The 20,289-nt window shown below is 54.6% G+C and overlaps 6 protein-coding genes across 6 annotated transcripts in view; 1 reads left to right on the forward strand and 5 right to left on the reverse strand.

Moving 5' to 3' along the window:
- GLRG_05729 (isopentenyl-diphosphate delta-isomerase) overlaps window positions 1–374 on the reverse strand; it is a gene marked incomplete at both ends in the record, with an annotated part of 1,799 nt that extends 1,425 nt beyond the window's left edge. The window contains one exon of the mRNA XM_008096414.1: window positions 176–374. Coding sequence (XP_008094605.1) covers window positions 176–374 — 199 coding nt within the window. The remainder of the gene's footprint in view (window positions 1–175) is intronic.
- A 1,189-nt stretch (window positions 375–1,563) lies between these two features.
- On the reverse strand, window positions 1,564–3,714 carry GLRG_05730 (MATE efflux family protein; the record flags this gene model as incomplete). Its single annotated transcript, XM_008096415.1, has 3 exons — window positions 1,564–1,651; window positions 1,763–2,091; window positions 2,188–3,714. 3 exons carry the CDS (start codon window positions 3,712–3,714, stop codon window positions 1,564–1,566), a joined length of 1,944 nt encoding a protein of 647 aa, XP_008094606.1.
- A 1,376-nt stretch (window positions 3,715–5,090) lies between these two features.
- GLRG_05731 (proteasome/cyclosome) lies at window positions 5,091–7,958 on the reverse strand (the record flags this gene model as incomplete). The annotated part of the gene is made up of 4 exons (XM_008096416.1): window positions 5,091–5,117; window positions 5,175–7,652; window positions 7,714–7,784; window positions 7,838–7,958. 4 exons carry the CDS (start codon window positions 7,956–7,958, stop codon window positions 5,091–5,093), a joined length of 2,697 nt encoding a protein of 898 aa, XP_008094607.1.
- A 497-nt stretch (window positions 7,959–8,455) lies between these two features.
- Window positions 8,456–9,758, forward strand: GLRG_05732 (RIO1 family protein; the record flags this gene model as incomplete). Its single annotated transcript, XM_008096417.1, has 2 exons — window positions 8,456–8,518; window positions 8,571–9,758. The coding sequence occupies 2 exons, from the start codon at window positions 8,456–8,458 to the stop codon at window positions 9,756–9,758; spliced, it is 1,251 nt and encodes a 416-aa protein (XP_008094608.1).
- A 418-nt stretch (window positions 9,759–10,176) lies between these two features.
- GLRG_05733 (RNA recognition domain-containing protein) lies at window positions 10,177–12,202 on the reverse strand (the record flags this gene model as incomplete). Its single annotated transcript, XM_008096418.1, has 7 exons — window positions 10,177–10,312; window positions 10,369–10,467; window positions 10,520–10,777; window positions 10,829–10,920; window positions 10,980–11,069; window positions 11,122–11,212; window positions 11,268–12,202. 7 exons carry the CDS (start codon window positions 12,200–12,202, stop codon window positions 10,177–10,179), a joined length of 1,701 nt encoding a protein of 566 aa, XP_008094609.1.
- Window positions 12,203–17,741: 5,539 nt separating this feature from the next.
- On the reverse strand, window positions 17,742–19,959 carry GLRG_05734 (FAD binding domain-containing protein; the record flags this gene model as incomplete). Its single annotated transcript, XM_008096419.1, has 3 exons — window positions 17,742–17,759; window positions 17,825–18,103; window positions 18,178–19,959. 3 exons carry the CDS (start codon window positions 19,957–19,959, stop codon window positions 17,742–17,744), a joined length of 2,079 nt encoding a protein of 692 aa, XP_008094610.1.
- Between the last annotated feature and the right edge of the window lie 330 nt (window positions 19,960–20,289).

Genomic DNA, 20,289 nt, shown 5'->3' on the forward strand with positions numbered 1-20,289 from the left:
CGCCGTTAACCCTCTCTGCTTTACTGGGTTCATCCCGCGTCACGCATTGCGCACGAGTATTTGCTATGTCCTGAGCCCCACAGTGTTTTAACACGAACATTCAAGCAATACCCTATTGGGAGGTAATACTTGGGTCCTGGTGACTCAACTTACCGGGGGGGGGGGGAGCACTTACAAGCCTTCTTGCTGGCGCTGCCGATGGGCTTGTCGTTCTCATCCAGCACGATGCAGACCTCATCCATGAGGCGGATCTGCTCGGCGTCGTGACCGGTGAGGGCCTCGGTGCTGGTGTCGATGTCGGGGAAGAGGCGCAGGATAGACTCGGCCGTGATGGCCTCGTTGCTCGTGGTGGTCGTCGTCGTAGTGGTCGCCATGTCTGTTGCTCGTCTGGTCTCTCTCTGCGTCGGTCACGGTGTCAGCCTCCAACCTCAATGCCTAATCTACTGTGTTCGGTGTTGCTGGTTGCAGTGGGTAAAATTGCGAGCGCGCGCGCAATGGGGTTGGCAGCCCTACCTTTATAAGTAAATATACCTAAGAAACGTTCCAAAACTTTGGGAGCCGAACTGGAGCTGCTCCCGTTTCGTAAAAAGGTGCGGGATTACGAGAGTGTAGGATGCGAACGCGAAGCGTCTTCTGGACGAGGATTTTATGGGATGGAGGGGGTTTCTGGTGAGTCGCCGAAAGGCGGCGAAAACAAAAAAAGACCACAAGCTCCAACGCGCGACCACATTGGAAAATGCAGCTCCACTCACACCCCTGCTCACCCCATTGGGCCTCCCCCCGGGGATGCTGTCTGAGTGTCCGCTCATACATTGTACAGGGTGGCAGGGGGAAGTTAATGACCCCTATGATGTTACCCCCCACAGCTGATATCATAATAGGGGGGGAATATTCACCAAAAGTGAAGTCCTGTGTAGGGGGGTAAACGTTAGTTACCTAACAGGGGTCATAAACTTCGGCCGCATACTATCGTACATAGTATTAGGTAAGATTGGTTATCTGCTTGCCGCTACGGAGTATTATTGTCGCTGTCCCCCAATCTCTCCGCTCCCCCACCCACCACGATGGACCACAATGGGATTAGGTATTTGTTTCGTGCTGCTTTGGCCACTAGACGGTCCTTGACATGCAAGAAAAACATCATTGCGATGGAAGGGGGGGCACAGACGTCCGTCCCCGTCTGGGCGGGCATTTTGTACAACGTCACAAGACATGTTCGGTGGCATGTCGTCGATTGCCTTTTCTGGCATGAACAGGTCGAGAAGCCGCCTTACGTATCGTGTCATGTCGTCGTGCCTTCGACGCATATGTCGAGACGAAAAGTAAACAAAAGAACAAAAGCCGTGATACAGACGTTCTCAGATGCGATATGGCACTATCCAATATAAGTAAACGCAATGTTCCTGCATGCGCCTTTTTTGCTATATGCATTCATGCGCGCAGGTATACTTCAATGTATACTTTTTAGCAACCGGCATTAAACCATAACTCTCGTACCCAGACAAAGTGAATATCCCTGCAGGTGACGCATCGTAAAGAAAACACCAGCCAAGATGTCTTGCTTTACTCGGCCTGGTTCCTCGCGTCTGCCTCCTTGGCCGCCTTGTGCCAGTCGCTAAAGTACACAAACGAATATTCAATCAATGAGACCCTGTCAAAAGTCAGTCGAGATCCGCATATGTATCTCTTGCCCCTCCTCTCTCATCCCATCTTCGGCAACTTTCGAGAATCGGTGTTTCAAGGGAGGGGACTTGATACTTACAACGCAAGCCCAATCGTGACACCCAGCCACAGGCCCTTGAGCTTCCACCCCAGGCCGAACGCCGTCCCAAAAGACAGAGGGAGAGCAATGAAGTAGTACACCGAAATGGTGGCATACCCGCCAATAGACGGGCGGCCGATGCCGCGAAGTAGCCCGTGGGCTCCTGCGCTGAGGCCGTCGAATACCTGCATCATCGCGCACAGCGGGAGCACGTCGGCCACGATGGCGATGACCTCCTCGTCGCTGGTGAACAGTCGCGGCAGGTGGAACCGGAAGCTGCTAAACAAGATGACGTTGAAGATGCCCACAATCAGTGCCGCAACGAACGCCTATCGAACCGGTCAGCGTCTCTTCCAGATACATGCTATTCCTGGAACCGGGGCTTCCCCCGGCATCCGAAACGAAAAGCGCCAAGGCAAGCTTACCACTTTGCCAGTAGTCTTGGCTGCGTCCACCAACCCGGCACCAATGAGGTTGGCGATTCGTGTCGACGCTGCGATACTCACAGGGAATGGAATCTGGTAGGTAATGGCACACAGCGTGAACACGACACTCTGCGCCGCGAGATACGACGGTCCAAAGTGGCTTGAGAGCAAAGTGAGGACCTCAAAGGCCATGTATTCGGCCTCGATCATGACCATGCCCGGCAGCGCCAGGCGAAGCATGGGGCCCAAGTTGGTGAAAGCACGCTTGCTGAAACCGCCCCAGCATTGGTACCCGTTGACGAAGCGCACGTAGAGGAACAGCAGCAGCGGTAAAAGGTTCTGCGTGCAGACGGCGGCGGCTGGAGCCCCGACGAAGCCCCATCCCAACCTCCAGACAAACAGCCAGTTCAGAAAGATGTTGATGGGTGCCGCGATCAGGAGAACCCACGTTGTCGCCTGGAATAGACCCTGCGCCTGCACGAACCGCTTCCCGCCTTCGAAGCAGATAAAGGCCGGCCCGCCCAGGATCATCACCCGCAGGTACTGTCCCGCTAGCCGCGCCGATTCGGGCTCCGGGATGATCAGGCTCAGCACTGCCTCGGCAAAGAACCACAAAACGGCGATAGGGACAAAACACATGAGCATGAAGTACGTCATGCGCTGGAACTGGAGCCCGACGAGATGGCGGTGACCTGAACCGTACGCCTGCGCGCAGAGGGTGTCGAGGCTCGTCGCGAGTCCCTGGAAAGGCGCGTAGGCAGTGATGGTGGCCGTCATGGAAGCCAGGCTCACGGCGCCAAGCTCCATCTTGCCGATGCGTCCGACCGCAAAGATGGCGACTACGTTGATCGAGTATTGCAGCATGAAGGTGACGATGAGCGGGCTGGCATACTGGACAATGGTCTTGGTCTCGCGCTGCCAGGTGGTGCGGAGCTGGTCCATTGCGACTGCCGCATCCCACTGCTCGTTGAGGTGCTCGTGGCCATCAGCGCCTGATGCCGGGGCAGTACCAGACAGCAGAGGTGTCGATTCGGTGGGCCTGCAGACGACCACCTGCGGCGCCTCCTCGTCGTGAGGCTCGAGCGGAACTTTGGTGCTGAACAGGCGTCTGTAGGCGCGGCGGTAGAATGGCTCATGGTCCGTCCTCGGGTTCTTGGGCGGTAGGATGTGGTTATCCCGGAGAAGACTCCGCTCTGCGTCGCGCGACTGCTTCTTCTCGACCCTGGTGAGAACCGGCTGTTCTTCGACTGCGTGTGTCTGGGGGTTCATGACGGGCCGAGAGGTGCCAAAGGCAACACCGCTAGGCCGCCGGTAGAAGAGAGGACCCTCTTCTGATTCGGACTGGGAGACGGAGCCGATAGCATCGTCGTCGTTCTCGTCAGGCGGTTCCTCGTCTGAGCACTCTGCCAGATCCCTGGCCAATATTTCCTGTGCCCGTGGTGTACCGACGCGGAACGAGGAGCTGAGCTGGGTGACAAAGTCGTGGCTCGAAGACGCCTTGATAGGAATGCTGCGATCGTCGCCCATGGTGTCGGTTTTGTGCCACAGACCAGTTGTGTTATGTTGATGTAAGTTGCAATACAATCAGCGAAACCCAGATAGGTCACTGTCTTGGATCGAGGTTCGGGGCTGATCGAGCCTTGTTCCACTTTCCGACTGTCCAAAGATCGACAGCAATAGCGTCTGAAACTCGCGAGGTTACGCTATCGAATGATCTACTCTTGTTCCGGCACTGCGTATCCCGGATCTGACGTGAGTCAACGTTGTGGTCAATGCTGTGGAGAATGTGTGCGGTGTGCCGAGACCGGTGTATCATCGGCGACTCCAACACCTTCCAAGATGCGAGACCGGTTGGTGTAGGTACAGGTTTCCCGAGTCACAAGCTGGAGAGTAAGGCCATCAGTAGAAAGGAAAAGAAAAGAAAAAAGGAGAAGAAGAACAAGAAAACATCTAGAAATACGGAAATAGAGGCGCATCCTGTGGACCGGTGCATGCAAGAACGAATGGAAGTGGAACGAAGCTCCTTTCCAAGGGTCCTTCGCTTAAGCCGTTCCTGGCTAGACTTACGGACGAACGAACATACCTCCAATTCTGCACCATACATGCCAGCCAGGACAGGCGGCCGACCTCCTCCAGTTCTGCCGTGGCGACCGGGATCCCGGGCGACCTCCGTGTCGCCGCGCCCTTCCATGACTACACTACAACCTTCATCAGCATTAGGTGTGGTGGAAGAGGGGGGAGGCCGAGACCGCGGGGGCCCCTCGCATATCCAGTGGCCCCATGTCATGTTGCAATCATCCCCGTCCCTCGCGCTACAAGCAACATCCCGTCATGGCCGGTTTGACATCCATTACGTACAAGCAAAGACGTCTTTCTTTCTCGCCCAGTGTCTATCTAACAGGGCCACTATCTCGATGCTATCTTTGCAAATATGCCACCTTGTTCTTGACATGCCTCGGCTCGCCTATATGACACCGACTTTTTCAATATCCAACTCCTGTCCTTGGACACGTTGGGGTTAAAGACATGCCTGCTCGTACCAGCAACATTTTCCATGTGGGGCAAGACGAACGTCGTTGGGTCAAGATTACCCCTCTGTTGCCATCTTTAACTACCCTTCGCTGAACCGAGCCTATCTCACCGCCCATCTACCAAAACTATTCGTCACGAGCCATCCATCAAAACTTTGGATATGGCGATGCACTGGAACCGTCGTAACAAACTTGAACGCCTTTTCATTGCACTAGCTGATCCGTCTATTCATGTGGGATCCCATCTGTCGTGTCGGATGCCATACCGAATGCCACTCATAGACGTAGAATTACTATACAGTATATCGTGTCCCAGTCTCAAAGCTGAACCTACGATCCCCCCCCCCCCCCCCCCAATACCCCCAAAGCCATCTATTTGTCCTCCTCCCAGTCAGGATTCTGTTCACAGTCAGCACCATTCAGTGTCGTTATGACAAGTCTTCACCCAACACTTACCTTCTTGAGAATGACCAGGCCCTCTAGTGTGCTGTTCAAGCTGATGTACTGCTCGTCCTCAAGCTCGGCACGCTCGCCGTACGCCAGAACAACTGGCGTGCTCTGTGTCTGCCAGCCAGTGATGGTCTTGGGGCGACCCGCCTGGCCTACGACATCCACTGCCTGACCGACGCGGACGTTCACCTTCAGAGGCTTCAGGTCCTCGTCCAATGTCACCAAGAAGCGGGGGTGCATCGCTGTCACCAGGAAGTAGAGCAGGTAGTGTGAGTTGGACGTGATGAACTGCTTGGCGTCGATCATAGCAACCAGCACCGCCAACAAACCACCCGTTGACACGCGCGAGAGGACGTTGCGGTCCGTGTGGAATGGGTTGACCGACATCGTTCCCTTGCCCATGTGCAGCAACCCCTGCGCAATCCGCACCATGAAGAGGGACTCCTGGTCGCGGTGGTAGAAGCTGGCCAGCTGTCTGAGCAGCTGAGCCAGTCTGGCATTGTTCGTGCCTGCGCCCAAAAGACCCATGGCGAAGATGGCGTTGATGGCCACCTCGTTATCGTTGTCGTGCGAGTATCTCGACAGCGTGTCGTAGACCTTCATCTGGGGGTTGCTGGGGCTGATCAGGCCCATGGCCAGCGGCACCGCTCTCCTGATGTTAGGCTCGCCGTAGTGCATGAGGTGACCGAACTGCCGAAGAACCATCTCCTGGCCGACCTCCTCTCCCATAGCCACAAGAGCAATGCCAATCACAGCGTAGGATTGGAGGAGTTCGTCGCCCTTCTTCTCGTCCGAGTCCTCAATGTGCTCGTTGCAGATGTGCAGGAGCTCCTGGATCTTCAGAACGGCGCCAGTACCGGCCCAGGCGCAAATCTCGGCCAGTACAGCCGTCGGCTTCGCCATCGGGTGGTCCACGGCCTTCAGGGTCTCCAGAATCACGTCCACCTCCTCCTGACGACCGAAGAAGAGCAGACCGAGACCGAGAGCCAGGAAACGAGTCCACTTGTCGGTGAGCTGGTTCTTGCGCTCGTCGTCAAGCAGAGTGGTGACGATGGCCTCGCTGATTTCAGGGTTCGAGGACCCAACAAAAATGAGGCCGCACGACAGAGCAGCCATGGCAGAGATTTGCATCTCCTGAGAAGAGTCAGTGATGATGGGCAACAGCAGCTCCAAGAGGAGCTCGTTGTTCGATCCGGCATAGGAAAGACCAAGACCCATTATGCTGGCCGTCCTCACGAGAGGATTCTTGTGGTTGAGTTTATCCTCGTCGCCCAGCAGAGCCAAGGCGGGCTCAGAGTCGACACGGGCCCCAGAGTTCATGATGCCAATAGCAAGCATCGAGCCGGCCAGAATCTCGGGCTCCGCGGCGTATGTGTACTTGTCGATCTTATCCAGGCCAGCCTCAACATCCCAAAGAAGCAGAGTACCCAGAGAAGCGACAGTCGACATCATGCCGTCGCCCTTGGTCTTCCACACCCAGCTCTCCTTATCCTGCTCCACCAACATCATCTTGTCGTTGCCAAAACCGGCGTTGACGAATGCGTTGACAAAGGCAGCCGCCAAGTTGTGGCGAGCCGAGTCAAGGTTGGTCATGCCCGCAACGCGACTGCTCTCCAGATGGCTCTTGTAAATGTCCTCGGTCGTCTTGGGGTCCAGAATGTTGAGCTCCTTGCCAAGGGCCTTGAAGTGGTCGGACAACTTAAGGTTCGACAAGCATTCGACAATCGCTTGAGAGTCAGCATCGTTGGCGGGTACGTCCAGGACGATGCGCTGCCGCGCAATCAGGAAGGCAAGCTGCTTCTTCAGAGCCGGGTCCTCGGCTTTCTCGAAGTCGGCCTTGATGAGCTCAATGTCGTTTAGGCGGATGGCAAGCGTCATTGCCAGGGCGTACTCCTTGTATGTCAGGTAGATGTCGTGTGCCGTCTTGAGGAAAAGTTCGTTGTCGGGATAGGTGAGCAGGTTGACCATGCTCACCATGTACAGGCACACGCGACCATAGGTGTTCTCGTCGAGGTAATTCGGGATCTGGTCGATGATCTCAAGCTCGCTCATCAGATCCACGGCATCGGCCTCGGCATTGCTCTGCAGGAACAGCGGGATGAGGATCAGGGCCAGGTCGACCAAGTCCTTTGTTGGCTCGTCGGCATTTATCCGTTTTCCATAGACCTCGCCAATCTCCAAGGCCAAGTGCCGGGTGTACTCGTGGCCCCACGAACCAATATCAGATGAGGGTGCCAGGAGGCGATACTTGAGAGTGTCTTGTCGGTCTTCGTCAGAATACGTCATACCGATTACTGACAAGACGTCTGCGAGCGAAGTCTTGTTCTCGCCCGCCGGCCACTCCTCATGCAGTTTCGTCATCGTCTCGTAGTGTGGTCTGAGGAATTTGAGGGGCTTGGGCACGGCCGTCATCGACGAGGTCGAGGTCTTGATGAAGGTCTTCATGGCCTCCAGGGCTGGCTTGTAGAGGGACGCATCGGATTCCTGTAGCGAATGATCAGTGTCTAGACATCGATGTAAAAGATGGCAATGTGGTGCAACACACCGTCAGGCGCTCGACGAGCATGTCCAGCTCGTTCTTCAGCTGTTGGTCCTCCTCGCTGAGCTCCTCCGCGGCTGCAAATAGTTAGCCCCTCCACTCTCCCGATTATGTCCAAAACGTCTCTCACAGTCGATAATCTTCTCATCCTCCTTCTTGCCGTTGGTTTGGGGCTTTTCCTTCTTGTTGTCCTCCACGGCCTTTCCCTTGCCCTTGTCGGCAGCGGTAGGCTTCTCGCTGTCCTGCGCCATCTTGACGTATGTGTGTGGACTCTTTGCGGGGTATGTGCGTCCTCGAGATTTCGGTCAAGAATGAGCGCGGATGTTTCTGTAGCTCGTCAGGAAAGGGAAATCGGATCGATGGTATGCGGATGGAGAGGATAGGTTCGCGGGTGGTTCGAATCGTGAGGGATGGAAGATAGTGGTAGCTTTGTAAAGCTAAGCAACGAGTCGAAGCTCCCCGGTTACGCGAGCGCCTTGCCGCCTGCAAACGGTTTCGGGAAAATGAAAGCTCCGGGCCATGTGGGCCCAAGCAGCATCTGTTCCATATTTGGAAGGCGGTGACCCGCATGCTCCAACCATTTGGCGCTGCCTTATCGATGGATGGTCCTCCCACCAACTTTTCCAGTAGGTGTGGGGTTGATGAAGTTCATCATCGAAGTCGTAGATTTCTGCCACCGACAAAGTAAAGGAAACTGACGTTAGCCCGACTTCGCAAACCTCTGCTATAGCGATCGAAACGTCTCAAAATGCATTTGGATACAAAAGCACTGCGCCACTTGGCCGCGGAGGACTGGCGCGTCCTCGCAGCGGTTCGACTCCTTACCCCTCCATGACCCCTCCAGCCCACTTACATGTCCTCAGGTCGAACAAGGCACCAAAAACCACGAATTGGTCCCGACGCCCCTCATTGAGAAACTTTCGCGTCTACGCGGCGGCACAAGCGGCGTCCACCGGTCCATCTCGAATCTCGCCAAGGTTGGCCTCATCGCCAAGGTCAAGGAGGCTAAGTACGATGGTTACCGTCTCACCTATGGCGGTCTTGACTACCTCGCGATGCACACGTACTCGACGCGTAAGGAAGTATATAGCGTCGGCAGCAGAGTCGGCGTCGGCAAGGAGAGCGATATAGTCATGGTGGCCGACGAGAGAGGTGTGCAGTGTATCCTCAAAATCCACAGACTGGGCCGAATTTCCTTCCGGACGGTCAAGTCGAACCGAGACTACCTCAAGAACAAGCAGTCCGGGTCGTGGATGTATCTCTCAAGGCTCGCGGCAATGAAAGAATTTGCGTTTATGAAGGCTCTCAAAGAGGAGGGTTTCCCCGTCCCCGAACCCATCGCCCAGAACAGGCACACCATCGTCATGTCGTTTATCGACTCGTTTCCCCTACGCCAAATCTCCTCAATTCCAGACCCCGCCGCCCTCTATTCCGAGCTGATCGACTTGCTCCTCCGCTTGGCCAAGCATGGACTCATCCACGGCGATTACAACGAGTTCAACATTCTCATTAAGGAGGAGACGTCCACCACAAAAACGGATGAAGGAGAGGAAGAGGTCATTAAGTTGATTCCGGTAGTCATTGACTTCCCGCAAATGATTTCGATGGATCACCAAAACGCAGAAATGTATTTTGATCGGGACGTCAACTGCATCAAGCGCTTCTTTGAAAAGCGATTTCACTTCACCAGCACAACCCCAGGACCGTTCTACAAGGACGCCAAGAAGACGGTTGGTAAGGGCGGCGCCAAAAGAATCGATGCAACATTGGAGGCCTCAGGTTTCACAAAAAAGATGGCCAAGGACCTGGAAAAGGCCATCCAGGAGCAAGCTGCAACCAAGGGCGATGAAGGTGAACCTGGCGGCGATGAGGACGAAGAATATGGCTCCGAAGAAGACGACGAGGAAGAAAGCGAGGGTTCAGTTGTCGACGAGGCACCTACTGAGCCATCAGCAAGCAGAGAGGGAGAGGATGCATCAAAGAGTGGCAAGGAAAACGATGACATTGATACCCAAAAGTTTTCGAGACTAGCAGTAGCAGACGGTGCATAAGCCATCAATAGATATGATGACATGATGAACTCTTCGCTATCATCCTACAGCACTTCCGTTTACACGCCATGGTGCAGCTATGGCGTAATTGCTGCATTAACCCGAGGTGCAACGCTCAGTGTACTTGATAGGACTTGCAAAAGTTGTTCTCAACAGACAACGTTGTGAATTTGTGGCAAAGAATGAAATAACGCCGTGAGGATTTCGTGCCTCCCAAAAAGCTGACTTAAGGTACAAAAAGAACTAAAGCTGGCCTATGCGAGTTCCGCGCTCCTAGAGTATCAACTACCTCAGAGCATAAAATGTTCCTTGATCAAAACCATACTATCATGTGTTGTGACGCAGAATGCCCCGAATCCCACGCAACAAAGGACCAATGATTTGCCCCGAAGATTCAAATGCTCCTGATAAGTCTAGTTCACTTATGCTCCTTTTTCGAAATTGGCGAAGACTGAGTGCTGACGATGACGGGGGTGGCCGAGTCGGCATGGATCGTTACGCCTTCGTCGCTGTCGTCAGACACGGTGTCGGCAACAGGGTTCGCAGCAGGTGACCTGAACAAGCAAGTTAGTCAAGAAGAATGCTCCAATGGCGAGGGTGGTCACCGTACTGGGGAATTCCCTGAACAGTGCCCGCCTGGTAGCCATCAGACTTGACCATCTTGCCCATTCGATCAAGACCGCCAGTCATGGAGCGAGGTGCGTAGCCGCTGGCGACAATCAGTTACCACAAATCCAAATTTGAATTTCAACCACACTCACGTGTTGACGGTAGCGTGCAGGGCACGCTTCCAGGCCGGCTGGTTGTACATGTTAGGCTGGATGCCAACAAGGGGAGTGCCGTATGCACCGATGTTGTACTCGTTGGTACGGAACTGACGGCGCTCGGCGGTCACCCGTTTGAGCTCCTTCTGGCTAGGAGTATCGGCATAACGGATGTTCATCACCATTCCCTCCTCGCCGATGGGGATGCTGTTGAACTGCTTAATGACAGCATCGCACACGTCGCGAGACTCGAAACTGCAATCTTGTTAAATCCCATTACCCAGAGATTGCGGCATATCCACATACCGAGCGAAACCAACACCACGGCTATTGCCCATGCTATCACGAAGGATCTTGGAAGACATGATGTGATAGCCTCTGAAGATATCGCCGAGGTCCTGGGGTTGTCAGCAAGTATAAACGATGCCAGGCAGGCAAATGAGTAGAGCAAACTCACATTCTCGGTCAAACTCTTGGGAAGGTTGGAAATGTACAAGTTTGTAGAGCCCTCGTCACCCTCGGCCTTGAGGCGAGAGTTGAATGATTCCTGTTCAAAACGTCAGCCATGTAGAAGGGTGGAGTACCAGGCCTGCGCTTACCCGAGCGAAGCCAACTTCATAGCCCAGACGATGGAAGCCTCGGATACACATTTCAGAGTCGCGGGCATCATAGAATTTGGCAAAACCAAAGCTGAAATCTCATCAGCAAAACAAAAAAGGCACCTAAACGCGTAAGTTAAACTAACCCCTTGCAGGCACCTGTGGATGTATCAATGATGGCCTTGGACGTCTCTACGTTGCCAAAGCGGGCTGCGAAACGAAACAAGAGATCGTCGTCAGTGGTGGGATGAAGACCACGAATGTAAACGTTGCGGTTGCCAGGAATGCGGTTCTCCAAGCTTTGGTCCAAGGTCTTCATCTGCGTGGCAGGGGTGAAGACAGCGGGAACAGCCTTGGGTACAGCGGGATCCTTCTTGAGAAGCTCGTCCAAGTTGCGGTCAACGGGGATATTGATGACGCTGTGCTTGGCAGCAGGTTCAACAAAGATATTGCCACCAACCTGCTGAGGAGAAGGCGTGGTGTAGGTCGAACGATCGAGTGCAGCGACGCGAGGAACCTTGTCGTTTTTACTACCACCGTTGTAGAAAGGAGTGGTGGGAGCAGACTCGGTGGTGGTGTAAGAGCCACCACTATGACGACGGTTTTCGAGGCCGGGCAGGTCATTGCGACCTCGGTTGGTGCGGTCCTGGAGAGCCGCATTACCACTGACAGCACGGCCAGGGGTGAATGGCATCATTGGGTAAGGAACGTAAGGGCTGAATTGTCCAGGAGCCGCCAAGTAGCCGCCGGCAGCGGGGCCATATGGACCCTGAGGGAGTTGATCCATTCCCATGGTAGAGGGCAGATGAGAAGCGAGGATGTAGTCCTGGGGAAGCATGTATGCGTGGGCAGCAGCCATCTGTCCCATACCGCTGCCGTTGTGTGACATGCCGTTGCCCAAGGTCATGCCTTGGAACTGGCTAATGGCGCTATTCAAGCTGTCAACGCTGCCCATCATGCCGGGCAATTGATTCTCAGAGAAGTGCGTGACGTGATTTCCGGGCATATGGTGGCTGCCAGCACCGGCAAAAGCAATGGGGTGCTTTGGGTCCATGGTGTGGGTCTGATAAGACATAGTCATGTCTGAAGTCTAGAAAACGGCTGTCAACGATCCATTTTTGAGAGAAAATGCGCCCATCGAAAGGAAAGACATCAAGGTAAAGAGGCGGAGTAGCAATGAAGAGAGTGTACATAAAGTTTGCGGGTAGTGTGGACAGAGGTTGTAGACCTACTCAAACGAGGCCAGTGGCTTGCAAGGTCGAAGAAGAATCGTTGGGCTGCCGCGTAACGAAGCTGCTTGAATATTAGCTGGCAAGGCCCGAAATTTGCGGACGTATGAAGAGCGCAATGCAGATAGCTATGATGGTGGCCAGGGTTCTCTAGTAGAGGAGATGTTGGAAAGAGAGACTGGGCATGTGGTTGTAGGATGGCTCTCGGGGGATTTCGAGCCCAAGGAAACGTTTTAGGCTCGGTAGAGAGATGAAAGATAACCTCGGGGAGTCTAGGAAGAGACCAGAAGAAGTTCGAAGGAGGGCAATAATCTTGGAAATGGGGCTTATCGGTTCAGGACCTGAACGTCGTTGCACACACCTTTGCTGTCCGTGGATGAACAGAGACTTGTAACCAGGAGGGGGGGCTCGGACAACGTCAACAATGGCAAATGTTGTTACCAAAGACTCTGTGAAGAAGCGAGTGATCAGTAAAAAGATGGAAGAAGCTATCGGGAGCAATCCGGAGTCGAAGAGACTGTGTGGTGGAAGAAGTGTGGTGGTGATGCTGTGGTGGAGAGAATGGACGGAGGAGGGAGAAGAGATGATGGTAAAAGGGGGTAGATAAAGGACAGGCAGAGGAGGGAGGGGAGAGATTACCTCAGAATTCTTTCTCTCTCCTTCTTGGCCTCGAATCGGTTTGATGGCACAGCTGGAAGGAGGGACTGGAAAATGCTTGCTGTGGGGGAGATATGCCAACGAGGGGAGGAACAAGCGCGGTGACGATGTAGGCGGAGAATATGAGAATTTGGCACTGCAAGCCTGAGTCGAACTGAGAAGGGGAGGAGAAGCCTTGCGGGCACTTGAACTAGACTTGTGCTTTGCTACTTCCTCGTGTTAGCAACTTGCCCTGAAGTATCCATCCATTCCTTCCGCCACTAGGAAGCCAGGGCAAGGAGAAGCAGGCGGTCTTACCTTGGAAATGATCCTAAATCTGTCTGTACCCAAGTCACCGAATTGCTGTTACTTTTTCTTTTTTTTACAGTTTCCTCGTTATCGATATTTCCTCGGCAGTACAGAGTCCTCTGCCGCGTCAATGCTTCTTCTCGAGAAGGAAGGTTATCGCGACAAACAACAGGGAGCAGGCAGTGCAGTCCTTCTTCGGAACTATGTCTGCTTCGAATTGAGAGTAGTATGAAGTAGGCCGACGATCCCTGAACCGATAATAACGAGGAACACGTGATAATACGACGTTATTTCCGGGCCAGATGTCGCGGAAGTGCTTTGGTTGCGTTATAACGGCAACTATTTGGGTTCCGTTGTTCCAAAACCAAGCAGAAGAACCAGGGGTTTCTTCCTGATCTTTCAATCCGATAGATCCGCGAGGATTCAGTTTGGTGTTCGTCGTTATGTAACCGCTGAACCACCGATACCGGTGATGCTTGGGTGTTATCTCTGAAAACGACGAAGAGAGTCTGCAAGTTGTGTCAGTATGTGTCTGCAAATTAGAACAATATAGCTGATCAAACCGTGGGTTAAGAATTCAAATCTACTCTTTCGTTATATCGCCCAGAGCCAATGCCGAAGCTTCTTCCAACGACCTGGTATGTGCGATTAATACGCAACGTGCGTCTGTGTCGAACCGTTTCTTCAACGTATGTCCCCAGAAACGAAGCTGCAAGTGCCCAAGTTGACAAGGAAATTCAATATTAGAGTGTAACCGCTATGCGCCGTCTGTTTGTCATAATAATACCGGATAACCGCTCAACCCACAAAAAGATCGATTGGGCAAGGAAAAAAAATCTTATCTGGATAACATTCTCCGAACTAATAAGGAGATGATGAGGCGGTCGAGGAGGAAACACTGCTTGTCTTTATGGAGGCTGCTCTCTTCCGTTGCTTTGCGGCCCGCTACTTTGCCCTGCAGCCAAGCGTGGTTGTCATAAAGTGCTGATCCACTCAACTTGTTTCTTTTCTTTCCACTGATATCTGAGACAGGGTTAGCGTCGAGAATGGAAACTCGCCGGCCGAGATTCAGAAAATCGGGCTGTCTGATGTCTCTCTCTTGGGGGAGAGGCCCAACAAGCAAACCATGGTTGATCACCACCGAGCCAAGTGTTTACTTCGAACCAATAGCTGCCGGCAACCGCATCATCGCCTGTAACACTCGGTTTGGGAAGACACGCCCGACACCCACCACCACCTCGGACGCATGTTCTGGAACTTCACTGGCCGGCGGACCACTAGCCGTCTCGATCCCTGGGATCAAGGGTTCAACCCGCTTCTGAGACGAAGCAGCCAACTCGAACCCTCCGGTATTGGTGGCGGATGGAAGTTATCTGCAGCTTGGTGACCGCAGGCGGTTCTTCTACGGCGATCGGCCTCTTGCCTTTTCTTTTTGTTTTGTTTTTTTGTTGAGAATCTTTCACTTGAGAAAGAAACAGACCCTAGCCGCGTTCGGATTATGAAGCATGTGGCCTGCATCTCATAATGGCCTGAAGCTGGCGTGATCCGGAGCGTTGGCGTTGGAGGAAGCGCAAAGTATCCAGACATGGCGTGTCGGGTACCTGAGACCAACTTGTGAGGCACATGGCAGAAGAATACCTGGAAGGCGAGCCGTTCCGAATCCCTGGATTCTTGTCCATGTTCATGCTATCATGAGGGTGATCCAGGGTACGTTCCGTCTGCCGGTTTCGAAATAGGGTTGACAAGCAGCTCTTTAGGACGACCATCTGCCGTGGGCCGATGGCAACATTCACACACATCAAACAGGCAATCCGTCCAACCATGAGGTCTTCAGGCCATCTCTTCACCCCAGAGTACCGCGGAACAAGCCAGACGTGTGCTTCCGAGTTGAATAGGCGCCCTGCGTTTGGCCCCAAATTGAAGGCCAGCATGCTCCTTCCCTGCTAGTATCGATGGGGGAAAAAGCAATATCATGGGGCGTTTGAAAGGAGATGGCGTCGTCTCTCTCCATCTACCTACACTATGAGACGAAGCGGACTCCAAGATTTACAAGGGGCACCGGCCTGGTTTCTTTTGCGGCGGATTGGAGTGCGACACCTCCTGGATCGAGGTTGCAAGAGAGTTGAGGAGGCTGAAGATTTTATGTGGCAGTATCATCGGGGCCTCCACACGTCCTGCTGCCCTTATTTCCCATGTTTCTCTCACTAATTTCACCCGCGTCGGCTCCTCCGAACAACCAGTACTGTAGCGAGCAGCCAATCCAGATGTTCCGATCCTTTGGCACACACCGGGAAATTGAGGGCCCAGTGCGAAGTACCCCCTCGCTTCAGGCGGTGTCCGGAATCGAGCAGCCACATTTTTGCAAAGCAACTGTCAAGACGACAGGCGTTTTTGGATCTCCGTCGTCCAAAGTGGCGGTAAGCAAGTGAATAAGACTTGGGCTGCCAGGATGCAGCCTGATTGGGGCAGAGGTCAATCTTGCAGCTGCAGATGAGAATAAGATGGCATCACCAGCATGTCATGGCAACCTGCAACGAAATGCGGGAGTGGGGAGTGTTGCTGCACATCACGCGCTATATCCTGCCTCTACTGCTTCGGCTGCACAACTACATAAGGGAATCCTCTTGATTGAAAAAGAGGGGGGGCAGGAAGCGGACGTACAAGTGATCAGTCGATGAAGCAGCCCCCCCCCCCCCCCTCTGACAAACAAGACACAAATCGGGACTCAGACACGGACGATGATCCGGAAGAACGCGGACCAGTCAGTCCCGCCCGCTTTTCTGTGCCATTTCACGCCCTGCTTCAGCGACTTGCCACGTCTCGAACACTTTCCTTGGAACCTCCACCGCCAAGATGCGGTTAGCTTCTAATGCCGAGTCTCTGCGTTCTCGATGGGGATGACGGGGCCCGGTCGGATAGACAATGAGTACACGGGGCTCAGGGGAAAAGAAAAAGAGGAGGCGACGGCTCAGGGATGCCATACCCGTTACGAAATCCATCTTGAACAGCGCGGGGTGTGTTTTTCTGGCGCCCACCTGGTTTTGCCCATTGGCTAACATTGATATTCCCGGACGTGTTGGTTCCCCTCGTTTGCTTGTTGCTTCCCCTCCCTCCCCACCCCCTGGTCTTGCATCATGTTCGTCCCCACGCTACAGCAGATCGGATCGAGCAATCTTGGTTGGGATCGGAAGTTTTCTGCGTGGGGGAAGGGGGGACATAAACCCATGCCGGCCAGAGGGGTTTCTTCTCCCATGATCCCCAACTTCACGGTGGCGCTGGAGGCAAACCTGAGGAGAAAGAGGAGGGCGAGGAAGAGGGGAGCGGCACGGAACCTGGAGAGGTTATTTGATTATTACTCGAGCTTCCCCAGCATCACCAACGCCCCCCGGTCACCGATTCGACTCACCGATGTGTTCGCAATTTGGCTGTGGGCTGCCCGTACGAACAGAGGGGACAGTTGCGGGGGAGCTGTGGCATCTGTTCCGGTTTACGTTCCGCCACGCTGGTTGGTGGCCCTCGTTCTTCCCACCACACGACTCGACAGTGCATCGACCAAATCTCTCTCTCTCTCTTTTTCTCTCTCTCTCTGTTGAATGCACCGGGTGACAGCAGGAATCACGCACAGAGCACAGAGGCGTGTCATCGCGCCTACGCAGCGGACGCAGCGGGTTGTGGTTCCCCTCCCTCCCCCTTCCAATCTGACAAGTGATCAGTGACCTTGGGATGGGCACCCCGCGATATGATTGGCTTCCTCCGTCGCTACCCCCTCTTTTGGAAGTGGTTCAAGGGAGAGGAAGGATGTGAGAGGCGATATCCCGTGGAGAACGAACCTTTGCTACCTGTTGCACCTGCCGGCCCTACTAGGCACCACTCTCTTGACCGCTCTCTCTCTCCATATCTCTCTCGCGCGCGTACGCACGCACGCGCCTCCCCCTTTGCTTTGAGCTAGCCGGATAGGAAGGTTGGTGGACGACGCAGGACACGTGGCGATTGAAAAGATGAAGCGGAGAAAGCTTTATATGAATAAAAAAGGACTGTCTATAATCTGAGCGAAGCATCTGTGGTACAGACTCCAAGGGAGAAGACCAGCGTAAAATTCAAAAGAGCGGTGGGTATGCCAAATGGAACCAAATATAAACTCCCGGCCTCCACTCCTTGTCCTGCTCCGCTTTTGCCGCTCCTCGAACACGTCTGCCGCTCCGGAGGTGGACAGAACGCTTGAAGAGAGGGAGGTAGGGCGGGCCGGGGCCAAAGACCCCATCGACGAGATATTACTCTGGTCCGCCCCGTTCCAATATGCACATGACATACGCCGTCTCATGCTGATATAGACGATGTGCGCACGTTCCCCGCCGACTCGACTTCGCGTAACGTGACGCAGCTGTCCCCAATCGCATCGATTTGTTGGTTCTTTGCAATCCTCGCCTATTGCGACCAAGGCCAAGTCTATGACCAGACGTCCTCCTAGAGTCATCGTTAGCAAGCACTCGTGGCTTAGCGCAGTCAACTGAGCTGGGGCGCCAACGTACCTGGTACTGGTTCGCCGCTCTCATGTTCTTGACAACCTCCTCGGCCTTGGCCTCCGAGATGCCGCGCTGCTCCGACAGGATCTGAGCGAGAACGGCGGTGACTTCGCGGGCCATGTTGGCGGCATCGCCACACACATAGAAGTACGCCTTCTTCTCGAGCAGCTTGTTGATCTCCTCGGAGCGCTCCTTGAGGAGGTGCTGGACGTAGACCTTTTTAGGGCCCTCGCGGGAGAAGGCGGTGATGAGCTCGAATTTGTCGCCGAGGTCCTTCTTGTATTGCTTTGAAAAGGGTCAGCTTCTGGTTCTTGATCGTGGAAAAGCGGGGGGGAAGGGGGGGGGGATGGTTCTCTTACCTCCCACTCATCCTTGTACAAAAAGTCCTCGGTTGACTTGCGGCATCCGAAGAAGAGAATCGTCCGGCCAACATCGTCTCCTTCGCGGGCGAGCTTGGCCCTCTCCTGAATGAAGCCGCGGAAAGGAGCGACACCGGTGCCGGGACCGATACAGATAATAGGCTTGGAGGGATCGGAGGGCAGCTTGAAGTTGGAGTGGCGGACGTGGACGGGGACGTGGACGCCGTCGTACTTGTTCCTGGGGCCGGTGATCTCGTAGGTCATGCCAAAGGCGCTCGGTTCAGGGTCGTTGTTCTGCTTCTGCTTGAGGGCCAAGAGGTAGTGGGTGGCGACGCCGCGGAAGGGGTCGTCGCGGCCGGCGATCGTCTGGTTCTCGACGACGGCGGTGATGGAGATCTTCTTGGGCTGGACCAGGGAGGAGGAGGAAATGGAGTAGTAGCGGGGTTGAAGCTTCGTTAGACCCTCGATCCAAGCGGAGAATGGAATGTTGGTCCACTTTTGGCCGCCGCTAACGGAGTGCAGGAAACGGGCAATGTTGAAGTAGTGAGCACCAATCTTCTCGGAGAAGAGATCCTTATCACCACCGAGCTTGACCATCTTGGCCTTGATGTCCTCGCTGGGGGCGAAGGCGGCGAGGGTGGAAACGAACTGGCGGGAGACGGGGGCGCAGATCTCGAGATGGTAGCGGATAATGGCGTCGTAGGTGGTGGGCGTGGGGAAAGGAACCTTAGCGGTGGGCTCGAGGGCCTTGACGCTGATGACGGAGTGCCTCTTGTCCGAGAGTCCGATGAGGTCCAGGAAGCGGTCGACCTCTTCGCCGGGGTTCGTGGGCCAGATGGCGATGTGGTCGCCGGTCTGGTAGGACAGGTTGGATCCGCTGATGTCGACCTCCATGTGCAGGCAGTTACGGTCCTTGACGTTGAAGAGTTCCTTGGATTCGGCAATGGGGGCGATGTAAGGGTTGTGGGCATTGAAAGGACCCTTGGCGGTGCCTTCGAGATGCATCTTGTTGGGCTCTCCGAGGTAGACCTCGGGGGAGGAGGCATCGAGGCCCTCGCGCTCGATAATGTTGAAGGTGGGCTCGTAGACGGCCTCACGCTCCTCCAGACCCATCTTCTCGGCGAGGGCAGCCCACATGGGGTCCTTCCAGGCCAAAAAGTCCTCCTCCATGGTGCCGGCGCCGTCGTCGCCCTCGCCAGCCTCGCCGATCTTGTTCGCGCCGAGCTTCACGAGCGCCTTTGTGACGTTGCGGACCATCGAGTTGTAGTGCTCATAGGTGTTGTTACCGAGGCCAAAAGCGACAAAGTTAAGGTTACTCAGAGGAGGGTCGTTGTCGCCGGAGAAGGATACGTCGTCGCCGGTGATGAACTCGTAGAAGTCGACGGCGTTGTCGGTGGGCTCGCCCTCGCCGTAGGTGGCAAGGACGAACATGACGACCTTGTCGCTTGGAATGGAGTCGAGGTTGTCGTAGTCGTAGTCCTCCAGGTCGGCAACCATGGTCTCGAGACCGAAGCGGCTCTTGCCCTCCTTTGCGAGCCTCGAGGCGTAGTCCTCGGCAGTACCAGTTTGGGATCCATAGAAGATGATGCAGTTCTTGCCCGACTCGTCCATCTTCTCCAGTATGTTTCTCGTCTTACCAGCCTTGGCTCCATTTCCGTTGGCGAGGGCGTTGGCGTAGGGGTCTTTGACCACACCCCAGTATTTGCCCTTTGTGAAGTAGGCGGCCGTACCCAGCAGGATGACGGCCAGAACGACGATATCTAGAGTGTCGAGTTCTGCCATGTTGGGCCGTCGGACTCAACTGGGCTGCTCGGGAAAGGGTTGCGACTCAGAAGCAGCGGTATTCCGAAGTGCTGCGCAAGGGGAACCGAGGTAAAGGGGGGGGGGTTGCGAAAGGTGACGGTTGTCTAAAAAAGGAGGAAAGAAAAACAAAGGAGAGATTGATTCTCAGCGGTCGAGGAGGGACAAATAATGACTAGCGGGATTGCCGTGTGGCCAGCCGTGTATGTGCCTGAACGGGGACTCGGGGTGATCTAACAGCCGCGGGAAGGCCGTTATTGGGGCAAATCGGAGAAATCCAAGCTTCGGAGCGTGTAGATAGGATACTGTAAT

The sequence above is a fragment of the Colletotrichum graminicola genome, assembly GCF_000149035.1.
Source record: "Colletotrichum graminicola M1.001 genomic scaffold supercont1.20, whole genome shotgun sequence".
NCBI classification, from domain to species: domain Eukaryota; kingdom Fungi; phylum Ascomycota; class Sordariomycetes; order Glomerellales; family Glomerellaceae; genus Colletotrichum; species Colletotrichum graminicola.